At 44.8% G+C, this 20,922-nt stretch overlaps 1 protein-coding gene and 1 non-coding gene across 2 annotated transcripts; one reads left to right on the plus strand and one right to left on the minus strand.

Annotated features, from left to right (window-relative positions):
* Positions 1–4,782: 4,782 nt before the first annotated feature.
* Positions 4,783–4,924, minus strand: LOC119813842. The gene has a single exon (XR_005285288.1). It is a non-coding gene; the product is annotated as a small nucleolar RNA SNORA43 (small nucleolar RNA).
* A 7,031-nt stretch (positions 4,925–11,955) lies between these two features.
* On the plus strand, positions 11,956–18,806 carry Tefm (transcription elongation factor, mitochondrial). Its single transcript, XM_038324932.1, has 4 exons — positions 11,956–12,222; positions 13,993–14,450; positions 16,967–17,116; positions 18,191–18,806. Exons 1-4 carry the CDS (start codon positions 12,180–12,182, stop codon positions 18,632–18,634), a joined length of 1,095 nt encoding a protein of 364 aa, XP_038180860.1. The 5' UTR covers positions 11,956–12,179; the 3' UTR covers positions 18,635–18,806.
* The last annotated feature ends 2,116 nt before the right edge of the window (positions 18,807–20,922 follow it).

A 20,922-nucleotide genomic window follows, 5' to 3' on the forward strand; every position in this document is an offset into this window, starting at 1 on the left:
CCGCCCCCGGCACGGCGTGCCCCGCCGCCTACAGGTCCTCGACCACGCCCCTGGACAATATACCCCGCCCCCACGGCCGGCAGTCCAGTTCCACAACCTGAGGAGAGGGACAGGAATGCACCAGATGTAATCCTGACTGGCTGCTTGCTGACTGTGAGTCCATGGTTTATTCAGTCTCTCTAGGCCTCAGTTTTCACATCTGAAAAAGGGGCATGTAAGGACAGTAGAGGAGCCGGAGTGATGGCTCAGTGTTTAAGAGCACTGGTTGCTCTTCCAAAGGACCTAAGTTCGATTCCCAGCAACCACATGGCAGCTAACAACTGTCTGTAACTCTAGTTCTAGGGGATCAGACACCTTTACATAACAAATATATAGGCAAACCACGAATGCACATGAAATAAAATAAATAATTGCCGTGTGGTGGTGGTGCATGCCTTTAATCCCAGACAGACAGATCTCTGTGAGTTTGAAGCCAGCCTGGTCTACAAGAGCTAGTTCCAAGACAGGCTCCAAAACTACAGAGAAACCTGTCTCGGGGGAAAAAATACTAATAAATAAAAAAATAAGAGCATGTAACTATTTCCACATGAAACATTCTGTTCTGAGGGGATGAGGGTGGCTTATAAAGTTCAGAAAGTAGAAGACTCACAAGGTTGGGGAAAGAAGACCCTTTGCTGGAGCTGCCTGTAAACTGAGCAGGGAAATACAGCTAAACAGCTTTCGTGAGTGGGCGTTCATGCTGGATGGGCTTTTTGGCAATGCTGCTTCCATGTTCTTATAAGCAGACTTAATAAACTCATTGGTTCGTCAAGCTAGACTTGGGTACAGTTTCTTTGGTCTATCATTGGTGTCCTGCATAGGGTAAAGAGACATTTGCTCATTTTTCTTCAGGAAAGGGACACAGCAGGCATGTCTGCACTTCAGAGCTCCTTGGAAACACTGAGCATGCTCTAACTTGTGGTAAAGTGTTCTGCAGGTCTTACATCTGTGTAGAGACAGCTAGATGCCATTGCCCCCTCCTCAGAACACCCTCCATGATTCCCACTCTCCAGCACGCCATCGGTCCTGCTACAATTCCTTAACAGGGTAATCGACCCTCTGTAGCCCTGACCACACCTGTGATCTATGCCACACTACAGCAGCTTAGATACCTGTGTTCATTCCAATCCCTATGGCCTCACTAGAGTTCAGCGCCCATATTCTATCCTGGGAAACAGAATACTCTGTTCTGGGAAACCGCCTCTATCCATTTTGAGAAATTGAAAGTTTCAGGACTGGATTCACCAGGAAGGAGACCAACCCAGACCAAGCTGGAGCCTGTGAAATTCCATCACTGTGAGGTGGGCAGGGCTTGGGGGGTCTGGAGCCTATTTCACTACGTCCCTTTTTCTGACTCCATCCCCTATAACTCTCTCGGCTCCTGTCATTCATCCATGACACATATAAAGCTTAATGTACAGAGACGTTGGGTTTCTATCCCGAAGGACCTGAGCCCTTCCCGTACCCACATTCAACACATGCACACACATGTGCACGCACACACACACTAGCATGATATAGTGAGATGAATCCAGGATTCCACAAATTCGACTCTTGTCTTGTCTTAGCTGTTGTGAAGGAAGTTTGTGCCATCGCTTCCCCGAACCTTGGTCTCATCCGAAAGATGAGGATTCTGAGGAATGCTGAGAGAGCACGCAAAGCAGCCAGTGCTTTTCTTGCTTCTCCTGTCTCTTGCTCAGCTGGTGGGACTCATCTGGAAGGCTAGGCTGTCTTTCTCATCATTCCCAGGGTGGAGGAGGTCGAGCCATCAGACCTGGAGAAGCAGCACATTCCAGAAGCAGTCAATCCTTAGGGGTCTTGACTAGGTTTTGGGGTTGGGGGCTGCTAGGTCAGGAGCACCCATAATAAAGGAACCAGTAGATGAGACAGCTGGGGTCCGGAGGCATGAAAACTATTTACTAAACAAACTCAGAGATGATTCATTTCCGCTGCGTTAGATAAAAAAAGACAGAAATGCGCCTCCCAGGGGAGGATGGGAAAGACAACAATGAAAGGTATGAGCAGAGGGGAGGTGGGTTGGGGGAAAGAGAGGACCAAGCCAAGGACATCTGTCCTCTGCTCGTCTTCGTGGCAAAGTTGGGCCGTTTGGAGCCCCAGCCTTTCTCAGTCTCCTATAGTATCTGGACTCTTAACTGTGCCCTCCCTGGAAGGCCCATCAAGCATCATGGCAGCAGTCAGTTCAGAGAGGAGTCCAAGACTGCAAGCCCCCCTCAGGTTTCTCTTCCGGTCCTCATTTTTGGAGGTTTTAGTTGAAAAGCTAGCAAAGACTTAAGGTGGACTTGCAGCCATCCTAAGAAGGAAAAATGATAGTACCCTGGTACTTTGTGCCAGGTTTATACCTCCTGCTCTGTGTTGAAGGTGGAGAGGTAAATAATACTGGCTGGGTGCTCTGCAGACCGAGCTCCACACATTGATATCTGTGCTTCAGGATGTCCCTCGGTGGGACATCTTGGCAAGATGCTGAGGGCTGAGCCCCAGGGGAGCGGTTATCTAAGGTCTTGTGGTCAAATGGGGGTATGCATTACGGGCCTAATCATTTAGTCTGCTCTTCCTTCTCATCCTGGATTTTTGTTTATCTTTCTGTGCTGGGGATTGAACATATGACTTTCTGCATACTAGGCAAGCACTCTGCCGCTGAGCTATAATTCCGCTCCTTATCTTTCATATAAAGTGATGATCTGGGACACTGCAAAGATCACCAGATTCAACACATCCAGGCTGGAGAGACGTCTCTGTGGTTAGAGCACTGGCTGCTCTTCCAGAGGACCCAGGTTCAATTCCCAGCAGCCATATGGCAGCGCACAACCATCCGTAACTCCAGCTCCTGGAGATCTGATGCCTTCTGATCTCTGCGTGCAAACTACAATCGTGCGCAGACACACAGACTTACACATAATTTTAAAAATTAACCTTAATTTAAAAAAAAAACACCACACACACACACTCATCAACACCAGTACATCAGAAATCCATATCCACCACCAGCCTGCTGTGTTCATCTTATAACTCAAAGTTTGTAGTCTGCATTTCTACTGCTGATTTTTTTAAAATATTTATTTATTATGTATACAATATTGTGTCTTTGTGTATGTCTGCAGGCCAGAAGAGGGCACCAGACCCCATTACAGATGGTTGTGAGCCACCATGTGGTTGCTGGGAATTGAACTCAGGACCTTTGGAAGAGGAGGCAATGCTCTTAACCTCTGAGCCATCTCTCCAGCCCTGCTGATTTTTAAAGTACATTCATCACCTCCAACAGAAACTTTGTTACCTACTCCTGGATTTGGCACAATAAAAGTTTCCCTCTGTTTCTGTGTCCAGAAGTCACAACGTCCTTTCCACACAGTTCCTCAAGAGGCTGAGGCAGGAGGACTGAGAGCTTGGGGCATGCTGACTTACATGGTGAGTTCCCAACGCACCTGAGCAAAACCTGTCTCCAAGTAAAAAAGTAAAGCTGGGTGGTGGTAGCACACACCTTTGATCCCAGCACACTGGAGACAGAGACTGGCAGATCTCTGTGAGTTCGAGGCCAGCCTGATCTACAGAGCTAGTTCCAGGACAGTCAAAAGTACACAGAGAAACCCTGTCTCAGAAAAACAAAAACAAAAAAAGTAAAACAAAATAAAAAGTAAAAAGAGGGGCTGGAGAGAGAGCTCGGGGGGCTGGAGCACTTGCTGCTCTTGCAGAGGACCCAGGCATGATTCGCCACATCCATGTCAGAAAGCTCACAACAACCTGCAACTCCGGCTACAGAGGATCTGATATTCTTTTCATCACATACATCACACTTCACACACATATAAGTACATACATAAAAGTACACCACATAATCTTAAAGGCTTTATATTATTATTTATCACATGTGTATATGTATATAAAACTCATTTTTAAATATTCAATATTTTTAAATTATGTGCATATGTCTGTGGGTGGTTATGTATCTGTGAGTGCAGGTGCCTGTAGCATCCAGAGGCACTGGATCCCCTGGAGGTAGAGTTAAAGGCACTCGCGAGCCACTGTGAAGGTGCTGGAAACTTAACGTTGGTTGTTGATAAGAGCCAAAGCACTCAACTTCTGAGCTATCTCTCTGGCCCTAAAATTAATCTTTTTTTTTTTCTTTCAAGAATTAACAAATTTGTGCCACAGCACCTACAGGCCAGTTTCCCCACCTACGTAATTACCACTTCAAAGGCCCTGTGCAGCTGGGTCTTAGAGGACCCCCACCCCTAGTGCCACTACGGCCGTCCTCACTTCACCAGTCTTGGAAAAACAGTCAAACCCAAGTCAGCCCATATGTCCTTCATAATTTAGGATGTGGGCTCTCATAATGAGAAGTGTGGAGCTGCCCATATTTTAGGATGTGGGCTATCAGGACGAGAAGTACAGAGCTGCCCAAAGCCTGTGTGGGTGGTTGGTTTAGTAGGTCCCTGGTGAGGTTCCAGAGGCCACACCTGACCCGTCACATGGCCAAGAGGTGAGACTTATTTTTCCTGGCTTCTGGATCTAGAAAAATGGAAAGGGATGGATAAGCTCCTTGTGTTTTCCTGACCCTTCTGAAGGACTCCCAGAAAACTCAGTTTCCACACACCCTCAACTCTAAAGTTGTATCTTGCTAAAATGCTGACCATGTGACCCTTTGGTGAGCCCTTGAAATCTCTGACACCGGGGTCTGAGCAAGAGCATAAAAGCCAAACCCCAGGGCCATCCCATCATAGCCCTGCACTATGTCAGGCTCTAAACATCCTTAACGCTCACTGGCTTCTGAACGCTGAATGGAGAAATAGACACTTGCTCTTGGCTCTGATGTCACAGACACAGCTGAGCAGCTGTGCTGTGCTTGAGGTGCTGAAAGACCCAGGACAAAAATGAATCTTTAAGAAAAAAGAAAGCTGGCTTTGTAACTTAGTTAGTGGAAGGGAATTTGCCTAGTACACACGAGACCTAAGTTCAATACCCAGTACTGAAAAAAAGGAAAGGAGAGGAGGGTGGACGTGGTGGTAAGAGAATTTGCTGGTCTTGTAAAGAACTTGGATTTGATTCCCAGCACCCACACAGCGACTCACAACTGCCTGTAACTCCGGTTCAGGGATCTGACACCCTCTTTTGGCTTTCACTGATACTAGACATAGACATGGTGCACAGAACATTCGCACACATGAATAAACCTAAAATGTTTTTAAAAGAAAGGAAAAGGGGGGAAGGAGCAGAGAAAAGAAGAAAAGAAATTAGAAGCTGTACCCAAGGGAATAGGACTGTCATGCCCCAGGCCATTGATGATGCTGACACCAGAACTTGGGGTGGGTGGAGGCAGCCTCTCTAGGGTGCTCAGTCCAGACAGCAGCTGCTGGGGGATGGAGAAGTCAGGACCACGGGACAGAATGTCCTCTGTAAACAAAATTCCCAGGGCTCCTCAGGACACAAACATTTAGCCCTGGTCGAAGATCATTGCTGTCCAGCTGAGATGAACCACAGCCGGCTTGGAAGAAAGATTTCCACAACATTCCCAGGGACAGGCTTGAGATCTCTGGGGAATAGAGCATGACCCCTTTGAAAATGTAATAAAAAATTGTACTTATTAGTTTTAGAATTTTCAAGAAAACTATAATTATAGGGAATTCGGAAAACACAGTAAGAGAAAACATTCCCACTGACAGTCTGTGAGTTGCACTGGGTCAGGCTGCCAACAAGCACAACTTCCTTTTATCTTTGCTAGTTTTAGGCCCATTTGGTGAACAAGGCAACTGTAGCCCACAGAGCAATTTAGTTACAGGTCACATGACTAAGACAACCCCTCCTGAGCGGGTGGAGCACTGGTGCTTAGGTTTGAATGCAGTTTGCCTTGGCAGATTTTCACCAATACATCAGCTTGAGCTGTGAACCTAACCTCCAAAAAGAAGTCAGTGCCAGGCGGGTGAGCCTCACACTGTGCTGCAAAGCCCTGCTACAATTACGTGTGTGTGTGTTTCCTTCTGGTCTTTCACATATAACTTGATATGAGTCAAACCACAGTTTTCATACCATTTTACATCCTGTTGTGTGACGTTTTACTTTTTTGGATTTTTGGGGGGCCTGCCATCCAGCTCCCAAATAAATCATACACAGAGGCTTATTGTTAGCTATGAATGTACAACCTTAGTTTGGCTTGTTTCTTATCTTAAATTAAAAACTTGATAAGTTTTTCTTATCTTAAATTAAGCTGAATACCTTTTGCCTCTAGGCTTTTATCTTTCTGTATTTCTGTATATCTTTCTTTAATTCTTTCTCCCTGACTTGCTGTGTAGCTGGGTGGCTGGCCCCTGACGTCCTCCTCTCCTGTTCTCTTGCTTTTCCTCCTCCCAGAGTTCTTCTCCTATGTATAATCTCTGCCTGCTAGCCTTGCCTATCCTTGCTCCTTCCTTGCTATTGGCCGTTCATCTCTCTCTTTTTTTATTAGATTTATTTATTTATTATGTATGCAACATTCTGCCTCCATGTATGCCCACACACCAGAAGAGGGCACCAGATCTTATTACAGATGGTTGTGAACCACCCGTGGTTGCTGGGAATTGAACTCAGGACCTCTGGAAGAGCAGCCAGTGCTCTTAACCACTGAGCCATCTCTCCAGCCCTGTTCATCTCTTTATTAGGACCATCAGGTGTTTTAGACAGGTAAAGTAACACAGCTTCACCGAGTTAAACAAATGCAGCATAAAAAAAATCACACACATGAAAATAACATTTCCCAACAACAACCCATTAAATTTTTAAATGTCACCGGGTGGTGGCTCCAACCTTTAATCCAGAACTTGGGAGGCAGAGATAGGAGGATCTCTGTGAGTCCCAGACCAGCATGGTCTACAGAGTGAGTTTCAGGAGAGGCTCCAAAGCTACAGAGAAACCATGTCTCGGGGAAAAAAAATGTATGTGTCATTTTTGTTGTTGTTGTTGTTGTTTGTTTTTCGAGACAGGGTTTCTCTATGTAACAGTCCTGACTGTCCTGGAACTCACTTTGTAGACCAGGGTGGCCTCGAACTCAGAGATCCACCTACCTTGGTCTCTCAAGTGCTGGGATTAAAGGTGTACAAAATCATGGCCAAGCGTGTCTTCTTTTTGGTTTTTCAAGACAGGGTTTCTCTAGCTTTGGAGCCTGTCCCAGAACTAGCTCTTGTAGACTAGGTTGGCCTCGAACTCAAAAGATCTGCCTGCCTCTGCCTCCTGAGTGCTGGGATTAAAGGCATTTGCCACCACTGCCGGCATGTGTCATATTTTTAAGGTTAATTGAATGCCAGGCCAGTGGGGACCACACATCTTTAATCCCAGGATTTGGGAGGCAGAGGAAAGAGGACCCTTGAAAAGTTCTGGGCCAGCTTGGTCTACAGAGTGAGTTCCAGGACAGCAGGGTTGTTATACAGAGAAACCCTGTCTCAAACAAGACTCATCTTCTGCTGTGGGCTGAGAGATGGTTTAGTAGTTACAAGCACCTGCCACTCGTCCCAGCACCTGCATGGCATCTCACAATGACGCGTTTCACGGAGCAGACATTTAGCTTTAATGAAATCCAGTATATTCTGTCTTCAGGTTTTATGCTTTTATGTCTTAAGAAATGTTCATTCCAAGTGATGGTGGTACACCTCTTTAGCCCCAGCATTTAGGAGGCAGAGGTAGGCAGATCTTTGGGTTTGAGGCCAGCTTGGTCTACAGAAAAAGTTCCAGGATAGCCAAGGCTATACAGAGAAATCCTATCTCAAAAAATGGGGTGGGGAGGAGTTTGCATATTTCATATTTCAAAGTCATGAAATTTTTGTTTAGTCTTTTTTTAAAATTACATATCTGCATGCATGTATGCATATATTTACACACACTTGTGTGCTGATGCATGTGTGGAAGTCAGAGAATAACTTGCCACCTGGCTTCTAAGGACTGAACGCAGGCTGTCGGAACTAGTGGCAAGTGCCTTTACCCGCTGTGCCATCTTACCGGCCTTGTTTTTTTAAGACCTGGGGTCAGGTCTTTTAACATTTTCACTCTTTTGATTGTGCAGTACTGGATCCAGAGCCTCATTCATGATAGACAAGAGCTACACACCCCTCAGCCAGGGTTTTACCAATGGCCAAGATGGCCTTGACCTTATAATCCTCCTACCTGTGCACCACCACATCTGGCTATGGGGACCTAATTTTTAAGATGTCTACAAACAAAATTAATTTGTTCTGAGGATAATTATCTGGAAATAAAAAGAGGGAAATGAGAAGGAGCTGATTTCAGGAGGAAGGTGGCCACTTTCGTTTTGAACGCCCTGTTCTGGTTTACAGAGAATTATGAGTACTTGGTTGTCTCTTGCCCTGCCACCTCCAGTCTCTGGTCAAAGCACAACCCTGATGAGGACATTTCCTCTCAAGCCATTAATCATGAGTTCTGACGATCCGGTGACACTGTGGTGGGCCAACTGGCACTCCCTGAGCCCATATGGCACACAGGTTCTCTGCATCTCTGCATGCAGGTTCCTGCCAATGTTAGCAGTTCTGTGAGGTGGGGACTTCAGTCTCCAAGTTACACATGAGGAAGCTGAGGCCCAGAGAGGAAACTCTCTGCTGGCAATGCTAAGTTGGGTTTTGTTCAGCTGCGACATCTCTCAGAGCTCCACCAGGCCTCTAGGTATCGTTTCATGTGTGAATGTCAGAGAGCTGCTGAAACGAACCCTGAGGATTCATTCCCTCCCAGCCCAGGAGCTAGAAACCTGCGCTCAGAATGCCAGTGGGGTTGGTTCCTTCTGAGGACTCTACAGGAAATCGGTTACGTGCCTCTCTCTGACCTCCAGGTGACAACCGCCTTCCTCAGCATGTGTCAGTCCATTGTCACCAGGCGTTCCCATGGACATCTCGTAAGGACAGCAGGCATGCTGGAAGGGCCACTCATTGTGGGGGAGGAGGTGTTCTGAGATAGGATCTGACTATGCTGCCCAGGGTGCCCTTCAACTTCTGGGCTCAGGGGATCCTCGCCTCAGCCATCCAAGTACCTGGAGCCGCGTCCCAAGGTCACTTCCATTGTTCTGAATGTGCAGTGCTGAGGCTTGAATCCAGAGCCTCAAGTGTGCGAGACAAGAGCTACCCACACCCCGGCGTCCACCTTATTTTAACGAATGTCTTAGACACTGACCTTGTTTCCAAATAAGGTCAAATTCTGAGGTACTAGGAATTAAGATTTAAATATATCTTTTTTGAAGGATGTAATTCAAATATAATACAACATTAAGTTCTGGAGTGAAAAGGTAGTCATTTCTTCCTGGATTGGAAGTTTTTTGTTTTCTCTTTCTTTTGCTTCTTTGAGGTGGGGTTTCTCTGTATAGCTTTGGAGCCTGTTCTGAAACTAACTCTTGTAGACCAGGTTGGCCTCAAACTTACAGAGATCCACCTACCTCTGCCTCCCGAGTGCTGGGATTAAAGGTGTGCACCACTACTGCCCAGCTGAATTGGAAGCTTTTTAAAAACAAAGATTTATTTATCTTTAATCCTTTAAAAATATAATTTTAAAATTGGGGGGAGGGGGTGCCCATGAGGGCAGGAGTTCAAGGAGGCTAGAGGAGTCCTTGAAATTAGAGTTCTAGTTGCCTGTGACTTGCCTGATGCTAATGCCGGAAAGAGGACTCCATCCTCTGCAAGAGGTTTTACATTTTAAAATTCATTATTTTATTTGTGACCAGATTGTGCACATGAACATTATGCATGCAAGGTCTGAGGGCAATTTATCAGCCTTGGTTCTCACCTGCTACCATGGGAGTGCCAGGAATTAAACTCAGGTCACCAGACTTGGTGGTGTTGGACTCTAGAGTCCAAACACCGAGGAGGAGACCACCTCTCACACCACAGCCAATGCAAAAGCATAAGGATTTTATTAATTCTGTCATGACAGGGTCCCTCAGCATTCAGGAAGCCAAGAGACCCCGACTAGCTGGTACAGGCTACTTTTAAAGGAGACGGCCATAGAAGCAAGGGGGGTTGTGATTGGCTTATTCGAAAGGGCTATTACCAATAATTGGCTGGAGAGCTGTTGCCAGATCAGATGAGGTAAGAGGTCATTTTGACCCCGTTTCCCAGGGGACTGAATCAAAACATAGGTATATGGGTAATTGTTCAGAAACTGAGTACATGCATGTGTAGCTGTTAGGTCCTTGGTTCCCAGGGGAGGAGGGGAAGCACCATGGCACAGAGGCTGAGAGGGTTCAGAATTGTCTTAAAGTCTTACAGTGGCAAGACCCATTGCTCAGTGAACCATCTCACCAGTCTATTAATTAAAAAATAAAATGCCATTCCAGCATGCCTGCTGTCCTTATGAGAGGACTGTGTGAACGTCTCCAGGGTGCTGGGATTAAAAGTGTTCCCTGTTGACTGAGCTTTCTGTCCTGCCTCTTTTTGTTTGTTTTTGTTTGTTTTGTTTTGTTTTGTTTTATGACAAGATCTTGTTGGGTCTGGAGAAGAGATAGCTCAGCAGTTAAGAGTTAAGGTTAGGATCAGGCAGTGGTGGCGCACGCCTTTAATCCCAGCACTTGGGAGGCAGACGCAGGTGGATCTGTGAGTTCAAGGCCAGCATGGTCTACGAGAACTAGTTACAGGACAGGCTCAAGTTACAGAGAAAAACCTTTCTTGAAAAACCAAAAAAAGCACTGGTTACTTTTACAAATGTCCCGGTTTCAATTCCCAGCACCCACACAGCAGCTCACAACTGTATGCAATTCCAGTTCCAGAGAATCTGACGTCCTCACAGAAACATGCATGTAGTCAAAACACCAATAGACAAAATAAAAACCAATCAATTAAAAAAAATTAAAAAAGGCAAGATCTTGTTACGTACCAGGCTGAGCAGGAACTCATGTCTGATTGCAGGAGTATGCCACCACACCAGGCTCTCTTATGAATACTTCTGTTTTAGACTTACTTCTTTTATATTACGTGTATGAGTGTGTAGCCTACATGTATGTTTGTGTACCACATATGTGCCTGGTGCCTGTGAAGGTCAGAAGAGTCAGATACCTGGGAACAGGAATTATATATGGTTGTGAGCTGGCATGTGGGTGCTGGGAGCCAAAGGCTAGGTTGTGAAAACTTGTTGTCTTTTGAGACAGGGTCTCACTCTGTAGTCTAGGATGGCTTCAAACTCACCACATAGGCCAGGCTGGATTCAAACTCACAGCAATTCTCCTCCTCCTAAGTGCAGGATTGCAGGTTAGCTACCACGTCTAATATAAAAACAAACCTATTGCCGGGCGGTGGTGGTGCACGCCTTTAATCCCAGCACTAGGGAGGCAGAGGCAGGCGGATCTCTGTGAGTTCGAGACCAGCCTGGTCTACAAGAGCTAGCTCCAGGACAGGCTCTAAAAGCTGCAGAGAAACCCTGTCTCGAAAAACCAAAAAAACAAAAACAAAAACAAAAAACCTATTACCTTCCCTTCCTCCTGAAAGCTTATTAATAAAAAAAAAAAAAAAGGCGAATAAAGTACCTCGCCCCATCTTCTAGCAAAAATCCTTTTCTTTCCACTCTTCTTCCACCTCCCAGGTTTCATTTCCCACTGTTCATTCTGCTAAGGCAAGATCATGCCCCACGCTCCCTTTTTCCCCCTAGAAACTCCTACAATCTGGCTTTGCAACTAAAAAACAGGCGTCCTGCCAATCTTTTTTCAACTGTTTCATTCCGCATTTCAAGAACCGAATGTGGCTCCCTCCAGATTCACCGCCTCCGTCTTTCTCTTGGGGCCAACAATGCCCAGCGTCAAAGTGATCTCGTACATCGACCTCTCTCTTTCCCTTGTCTCCTAGTTACTCCTCCTAACTCGGCACAGGGTATCTGTGCGCACAGGCTCCCCACCATCCGCCCCAGACTGTCTCCGTGTGTCCGGGAATCCAGAAACGTCTCGCCCCAAACTAGGACTAAACCTGATCTAGTCCGTTCCTTCTCGGAGATCCCGGCCCCGCATTCTCAGACTCTCAGCCATCAATCACTAAGCCCACCGTGACGGCTACCTGAGGCTGGGCCTCGGACCGTCTCTTCCGCCGGAACCCTTCTGCCCAGCCCCAGTCGAGCACTTTTTGTTAGAACACATACAACCGGAAGCTGGTGGAGGAAGACAAATCGGAGAGAACCTGGAGATGGCTTGGAGGAGTAACCTCGCTTGCCTCATCAAGGCCAGAGGTAGGGTTCCCGGACACGAGGTTGATTGCTAACCTGCCATTAGCCTATGACCTGGAGTGTTTCTTTCCTGTCCCGTGTCTGGTTCTCCCACGTGGAGTTGTTGGGGAGCTGAGGGGCGTTCCCGCCCCGGAGCCCGGGTGCTTCTGTGGCTCAGGGTCCGCATGCACCGAATCCCCGGCGGGATTCAGACACTAACAGTAGCGTGCCTCTGGCTGCATTCCTTTCCTGTGGCCGCTGTGTCAAAATGGCTTCCCACTGTTTTACAAAGTTATCCATTGCATGGTGTATGCTTTGCTTGTAGTCATGAAGGAAATACTGAGAAGTGTGTAGAACAAAATACCCCCCCCCACACACACCTTTTAGTTAATACCACCAACCCCCGTCCGCCCCAGACTGGCCCTGCAACTCAGTATGTAGTTGAGGGGTGTAGTTGAGGATGACCCTAATCCTGATCTGCCTCCACCTACCTCCCCAGTGCTAGGACAAGCGAGGATCACCACTCCTGACCAGCTAAAACATTTATGATAAACGTAGAAAACTGAATTTTCATTCGTGCCATCAGATGGGAAACTAGTGAAAATGGACGTGGAGATAAATCTTAAGCGATGTTACAAAAAAAAAAAAAAATCTCTTGCTGGGCAGTGGTGGCACACGGGAGGCAGAGGCAGGTGAATCTCTGAGTTTGAGGCCAACCTAGTCTACAGAGCGAGTCCCAGAACAGCCAGGGCTACAGAAAAACCGAAGGGGAGAAATTATAAATACCAGAAATATCAAAGACATTTGGGATAATTTTGATTAAAATGAAGTGATGGTAGGGAGAGAAATTATGGCCTTGCTAGCTAAGTCCCCGTTCACAGAGATCTGCCTATCTGTGCCTCTCCGCTGCTGAGATTCAAGGTGGGTTCCACTATACCTGCAAACTACAGTTTTTTTAACTAATTTATTTTTTAGAGACAAGGTCTTATGTAGACTGGACTGGTGGCAAACTTACGGAGTCTTGCCTGGAATCTGATTCTCTTGTTCTGCCTCTCAGTTGCTAAGATTAGAGACATGTGGTTACAATGCTAGACTTGTACAACTTCTTCCTTGAGTCAGGGCCTCTGTATAGCAGTGGCTTCTGTGGTACAGGTGGATTATTGTGAACTCAAGGCCATCCTGATTTACACACTGAATTTGAGGCCTGTCTGGACCCTTCTAGTGAGACCCTGTCTCATAAGAACAAACAAAAACACCCCCGAAAATCACCAATAACCTAAATCAAACAAACAAACAAACAAAAAAAACTCAAATAGCTGGGCGGTGGTGGCACATGCCTCTAATCCCAGCACTTTGGAGGCAGAGGGAGGCGGATCTCTGTGAGTTCAAGACCAGCCTGGTCTACAAGAGCTAGTTCCAGGGCAGGCTCCATAGCCACAGAGAAACCCTCTCTCAAAAAACCAAAAAACAAACAAAAATGAACAAAAAAAAAAACCCTCTATCATTCTAAAACTACTCTTTATGTTTTATTTATTTTTGAGACAGAGTTTCTCGCCCTGGCTGTCCTGGACCTTACTCTGTAGACCAGGCTGTTCTTCAACTGAGAGATCCTCCTGCTTCTGCCTCCCTAGTGCTGGGATTAAAGATGTGCACAGCCACCACTACCATCGACTTTACACTTCTTTAAAAGACAGTTCTCTGTGATGATGTGGTTTATGTGCAAGTCTGTATGACTGCACAAGCTTGGAAATTAACACTCAAAGGAGACCATCTCAATTTAAATTTTCCTTTTAGGGAGATGGAGCTGGTTTCCAATCCCAGAGCACTCATTCCTGCCTCCAGTCCTAAATAATATCCGCTGTCAGAGAAAATCTACTGCACCGGAGAAAATTGTTGCCAGTGTTGTTTCTGGTACAAATGGAAAGGAACCTGGGGATGCCCTGGACAAGCTCTTCTCCCCAGAACAGCAGGCTTCTGTCTTGCATGTGTTGAATACAGCGTCTGATAAAGAACTGGAAGCTTTCAGATTGCTTCGTGGAAGAAAGTCCGTCAATATCGTAGAACACAGGAAGAAGTTTGGGCCATTTCAGAGCTTGGAGAGTTTGATAGATGTGCCCTTCATCCAGTATAAAACTGCGGTTCAAGTTTGTAACTCTATTCTTTGTTCAGAGAATGGAAGGAAAGAAAAGTCACAGGAAAAGTGGCTGCTGAGAAAATTCATCAAGCCAGCTATAGAGAGAGAAAGACTTAAGGTGCATCTTCCCCCGGCCACCCCACTCTGAGAACTCACTCTGAAAGTGCTCTTCCCAGTAGTGGGTTAGAGACACGTTTGTTTGTTTTTTAATTAGGTCAGAGGACACCTTTCAAGGGTCCGTGCTTTCTTTCTGCCGTATGGGTCCTTGTCAGGCTTGGGTGTGAGTGCTTTAAGCCTCTGAGCTGTCTTACTGGCGCAAAAAAAAAAAAAAGATCCTTTCGGTTCAGTTAGGAATAGATGTACTCATACTAATAGAAGGTCTGTCACACAAAATAAAAGGTGCAGACAGGAAGCAAGTCGGAGGGAATGCTGTGAGGTAGGACTTGGGGGAAGTTTACTGAGAACTCAATTTGGAAGAGATAAAATTAGGCTGGTAGGAAGAAGAGGGCGTTTCAGATAGAAAACATGAATAACAAGAAGTATGTGTATACACGGTTGGGTTAATTTTAATTACTTTGTAATTGTTTGTGTGTGGGTGTGTATAATGTATGTGAGTGGGTGCTCATGCCGTAGGACATGTTTGAGTCCCAGACAGAACTCAGGTTGTCAGCCTTGGTGGATCTTACTGCCCCCCTCCCTCCCACCGGGTTTTTTGTTTTGTTTTTTGAGACAGGGTTTCTCTGAGTAGCTCTGGCTGTCCTTGAAGTCACTCTCTAGACCAGGCTGGCCTCAAACTCACAGATCCCCCTACCTCTGCCTCCCGAGTGCTGGCATTAAAGACATGTGCCACCATGGCCTGCCACTGGCCCCTATTTTTATTATTATTCTTTGAGATATTACTCCTCTGTGTAGCGCCTCAAGCTCCTGGTCGGCCTGCCTCTGCCTTCTGGGTGCCGGGATTAAAGGTATGAGCCACCACTGCCCTGCTATTATTTATTTGTTTGTTTGTTTGTTTTTAAATTTTTTAATTTATTTATTGTGAGACAGGGTCTTATTCTGTTGTTTAGACTGGTTTGGAACTCTGTTAACTGGGTTGGCCTCAAACTTTTGATCAGCCTCCAAGCACAAACTTGCGCACTGCATCTTTCGTGCAAGGATGAATGGATTTGCATGTTAGACAAGGTTTATAGAAGGACTGTTATGCAGGTGTGCAACTGTATTAGGAAGGCACATTGGGAAATTAAGCTGCAAAGATGGGTTGGCCAAGGAGTGCCTCTAGAGCATTGTGGCAGTCTTTTTTTTTTTTTTTTTTTGGTTTTTCGAGACAGGGTCATTGTGGCAGTCTTTGTAGCATGATTTAAAATTATGTATTGAGCTGAGTGTAGTGGCACTCACCTTCACACACATACATACCCCGCACAAACCGATGTCCATACACTACACACAGAGCACTGAATACCCACATACCAAAACAATTAAATCAATTAAAAACTAAAAATCTGTTGTCCAGAGAAGGGCTCTGTACAGGTGGTATAGTAACGTCCATGCATAGTAAGCCAGGTCTTTATTTCATTATATATATATATTTTTTTCTGCTGTGTTTATTTCTGGTGTGTATGGATGCTTTAGGGCGTGTGTGTGGAAGGTCAGACAATAATCTGAATGAATTAGTTTTTTTTCCTTCCACCATATGGGTCCCCGAGATTGAACTCAGGTTGTTGACTTTTTCCATTAAGTTGTCTTACCACCCTGTTTAAATTTTTTTGTGTGTGTGTAATATTTATTAGGCAGTGTTCTGCCTGCATGTGTGCTCAGAAGAGGGCACCAGGACTCATTACATATGGTTGTGAGCCACCATGTGGTTGCTGGGAATTGATCTCAGGACCTCTGGAACAGCAGCCAGTGTAATCTCTCCAGGCCCTAGACTGTGTAATTTTTATGTATGCGTGTGTATATGTGGCAGAGTACATGTGTGCCAAGGAGAACTTCAGGTGGTGTTCCCCCTCTACTGCTATCTTGTGATTTGTTTTTAAAATTTAATTGCATTTTTACGTGTGTGTCCCTTTCATAGTGGAAGTCAGAGGACAACTTGGGAGAGTCAGCTGACTGGATCTACCATGTGGATTATAAGACTCGAACTAAGAATGTCAGACTTGGTGGCTGTTGTCTACCTACCAAGCAATCTTGCTGGTCCAACCTTGTTTTTTTGAAGCAGAGTGTCTTACTTTGCTTTCTGTTGCTGTGCTAAAACACCATGACCAAAAGCAACTTTGAAAGGGTTCCTTTCATTTTAGAGAACACAGCCCATCAAGGGAAGCTAAGGCATCCCGGAGAGCATGCGAGCACATACACACACACAAAAACAATTTTTTTGAGACAGGGTTTCTCTATGTAGTCTTGGCTGTCCTACAACTCACTGTGTAGACCAGGCTGGCCTTGAACTCAGAGAGATCCGCCTGCCTCTGCCTCCTGAGTGCTGGGATTAAAAATGTGCGCCACTACACCCACCATGTAAATAAACTGAGTTTTTTTTTTTTTTTTAGTTTGTATTCCTTTAGGAAGTTAATAGTATCGTGTCTATTGTTTATAGATGTAAGATATTTACACTGTAATCAAACTACCCTTTTCCTTTAGGAAGTTAATAGTATCGTATCTATTGTTTTTGGTACTCGGAGAATTGCGTGGGCTCACCTTGACCAGAAACCCGCAGTGCTGGACTGGCAGCAGACTGAGTGTTGGAAATTAACGAACAGAATATACCCCTCATGTATCTATCTGGAAGAGGTAAGGCAATGGCTAGTCCTTGCTCCTTGTTTTCTGTGTTGTGCATTCCTACATAGTTTCTTGTACAGTTTAGACTGGCAGTTTCTAAAGGGATGTAAAAAAAAAAAAAAAAACGAAAATCAGTGAAGCTGGCCTTTGGGGCAATCTTTTACTCCTATTGTAGCTTTGTTATATTGGATTTAAAAAATTTTAGAAACCTTGTCTTTAAATTCAGTCTTTTGTCTCCTTCAAGTACTAAAGATGTGAAATAGGCAGGAATTGCTATTTTGGTGGGTACATGATAATAAGAGACTGTATTGAATTCTAATTGGTATTAATAATAAAAACCCAGAGTCAGACATAGGGGTTAAGATCAGCCAGGCGGTGGTGGTGCACGCCTTTAATCCCAGCACTCAGGAGGCAGAGGCTCTGTGAGTTTTAGGCCAGCCTGGTTTACAAGACTAGTTCCAGGACAGGCTCCAAAGTTACAGAGAGACCCTGTCTCTACCAATGCTCAGACCAAAGGAGGTGATCCTATCTCTACAAATCCTCAGACTGCATCTCAAGACTGCAATGGGCTTCTCCTCCCCCTATCTTCCTCTCTCCACCCAGCCACATCACTCCTGTCTCCACCTCCCTAATGCTGGGATGAAAGGCGTGGGATCCCATGTGCCTTTGTGTGAGCTCTGCTTCTCTTTTAGACAATTCTGTGTTACCCAAGGTGGCCTTGACCTAACAGAGATCCGCCTGCCTCTGTTTCCCAAATCCTGGGATTAAAGGTGTGCCACCATTCCCCTACCACCGTCCTCTAGTGGCACTGATCTTCAGGCAAGCTTATTTGTTAAAACACAATATGTCACTCCAAGAGGCCTTGGCCAGCACCTAGCCACCAGAAGAGGTTCCTGGCTAGTGCTAATCCTTCGCTCCATCTCAGAACATTTCAGATGGCTGAATCTTGAAGCCAGTACAGACGATAGGAATGATAGACTGTCAGGACAAGAGCTCATCTTAGCTTCTTCCTGAGCTTGTTATTTCAGGGTTGTCAGAAATGGGACAAACATGAAACATAGTTATTTCTGATTTTTTTTTTTTAAGATTTCTTCAGTCATTTCAAAGATGCCTAAAGCAGATCTCTACATTTTGGAAAAATCGGGCCCTTCCATTCAGAACACGTCTCTGTTTCCTATACTGCTACACTTTCTTATCACAGAAGCCATGCTGTATGCCTTACTCAACAACACTTTCGCCACAGATGGCCAGCATCGGGTGCTGAGCATGAATCGGAATGCTGTGGGCAAGTACTTTGGCCTGATGATCGGGGACACAAGGACTAGTGGGCGCCAGCTAGTGAAGCAGCTCCTCTCCGAGTCTGTGCTGAAGAAGGAGCCTCGGGTGTTCTTCCCACAGGAGCGAGTAGTGCACTACAGACAGAAGATCCTGAAGGACACGCACCACATCGAAGAGTTATATGATTCACTGTTACAAGCTGTTGCCTTTCACGAGTTAGCTTTTGGCAGAGGCCCAGAGCACAGATGTTAATGCACTTGCTCTAGTGTTGTATTAATTTATTAAACCAACTGTTACCATCCTCCATGTTAGTGGAGAAGAAAACATTTTGAGTATATTTTCTGTTTATAAAATGAGATTTTTGGTTGTGAAGTAGTATACATGAGCCAAGACCAAATCAATAAATATTTTATGAAATTTTGTACCTTCTGTGTTTAAGTTATGCCACCCACATAGCCAAAAGTTACCCCCATTTAAAAGCAAGTACCAGGCCATTAATAGCACTTATGCTTTTCCAGGGGGCTCTAGTTTGGCTCCTACCCCCACTGCAGGTGCTCACAAGTTCAGGTCCAGAGACTTGTGTGTGTGTTTGGTCTCCTTCATACATACTTACACATAGAAAAAAAAATTTAAAAAAGCAACTGTTTAAAAAAATAAATTTAGGATGGGCTATGGTGGCACATGCCTTTAACCCACTTGGGAGGCACAGACAGTAACCTCTGGAATCGGGGCAGGATTGGTCTACAGAGTGAATTCTAGGACAGCCAAGGCTACATAGAGAAACCCTGTCTGGAATAAAATCCCTGAAATAAATTAAAAAATTAGTAAGAGGAAGAACAAGCTGAGTGGATGGTTCCACCTGTAATCTCTGCACTCAAGCAATAAGATTGTGTGAAGTCAGTTTGGAACTATAGTGAAATTCTGTCCCAAATTCTCTGCCCTCACCCACCCCCCCAAAAAAAAAGGAAAAAAAAAAAAACCCCAGAAGGTCAGGTTGGGGCTGTAGGCTGGTAGTAAACTGCTTGCCTAGATAGGGGAAAAAAACCTTTCAAGCAACAAAGGCCACCCAGCCATGTCCTAGGTAAGGAGGGAGTTCGGATAACTTGAAGATTTTATGTAATTATTTTACATTGGTTCATCAGTTGTTGAAATGGTCAGAGTCCCTAATAAAACACCTGGCCAACAGCTAAGCAGCTCCAGTAGACAATGCATGGCAACACAGAGACATCTGAAAGCTTCAGGACCTGAAGAGATGGCTCAGCAGTTAAGAGCACTTGCTGTCCTTGGAGAGGTCCAGGGTATAGTTCCCAACCCCCACAAGTAGGCAGCTCACAACCACCCTGAACTCGTTCCAGGGTATCCAGTGGCCTCTCTGGTCCCCTTGAGCACTGCAAGCATGTGGTGCACATACGTGCATGCTGGCAGAACATACATGTGAAAAACCAATCTTTAAAAAGCTTTGACTATATTTTCTTGTTTGACAACCTAAGTTATAGCATTTATCTGAATGCATTCAATATAATGTACATTAAGATGATCATAACTTTAAATACCACTTACAGCCTTTAGATTTAACTTTTAATTAGATTAATTTGCTAATTATACAAAAAAGGTAGGTTGAACAAGAGGTAAAAACATATCTTCACATACATTTGTAAACAGGTACATTTACATTTGTAAAAAAGTACAAAACTAGGATCCTTGAGTTAAAAATATAATTCATCAAAAAATGTACCTGAATATGTTATTATACAAGTATGTGTAATATGAAGCAATTTTAAACATACCTGATTATCTGACTGTAAAAATAACATTAAGTAAAATGTGACATTTTAAAATCTTGCCACTAAAGTAAAAATACACAAAAAAGCCTCAAAACCAAAACCAAACAAACAAACCCCCCAAAACACAAAAACTGATGACATTCCTGTGTAGTCCCAGGAAGCTGAGAAAGGAGGATCATGTATGTCTGGAAGTAGTTTAGAGGCAGCATGAACATTATAACCAGAGCTTGTCATCTCCAGAATAGGGTGGGAGGGTCTAGCTCAGTGGTGAAGCATGTCCCTAGAATGCACAGGCCATCGTTTGTTCTGAGCACTGCAAATAATTACAAACACAAGACTGTGTGTACAAAGACATAGGACGCTTGCCCACAACACAAAAGATCCCAAGTTTATCCGTAGTACCACAAAACCCAAACCAAACTTAAATGGAAACAGCTGTTAGTCACAAACGCCTTCATTATTTCTTCAACCATCAATAATTTGTCCAAAATAGATAAATTAATGTCATTACACTCATAAAGAAAACATGATATAAAATGTACAAAGATTTGAGTTGGTAAAATGCACAAGACTACCTACATGGGGTGATAAGAAAGGTTTATCAAAATTAGAATTCAGGGGAAACCCTGTCTCAAAAAAACCAAAAAAAAAAAAAAAAAAAAAAAAAGAATTCAGAATGCTTTACTTTGCCAACACAAATGACTCACTGATGCAATGGTAAAACATGAGGAGGGCACAAGATGTGAAAGCAAGAGG

Source organism: Arvicola amphibius, chromosome 4 (assembly GCF_903992535.2).
Source record: "Arvicola amphibius chromosome 4, mArvAmp1.2, whole genome shotgun sequence".
NCBI lineage: Eukaryota > Metazoa > Chordata > Mammalia > Rodentia > Cricetidae > Arvicola > Arvicola amphibius.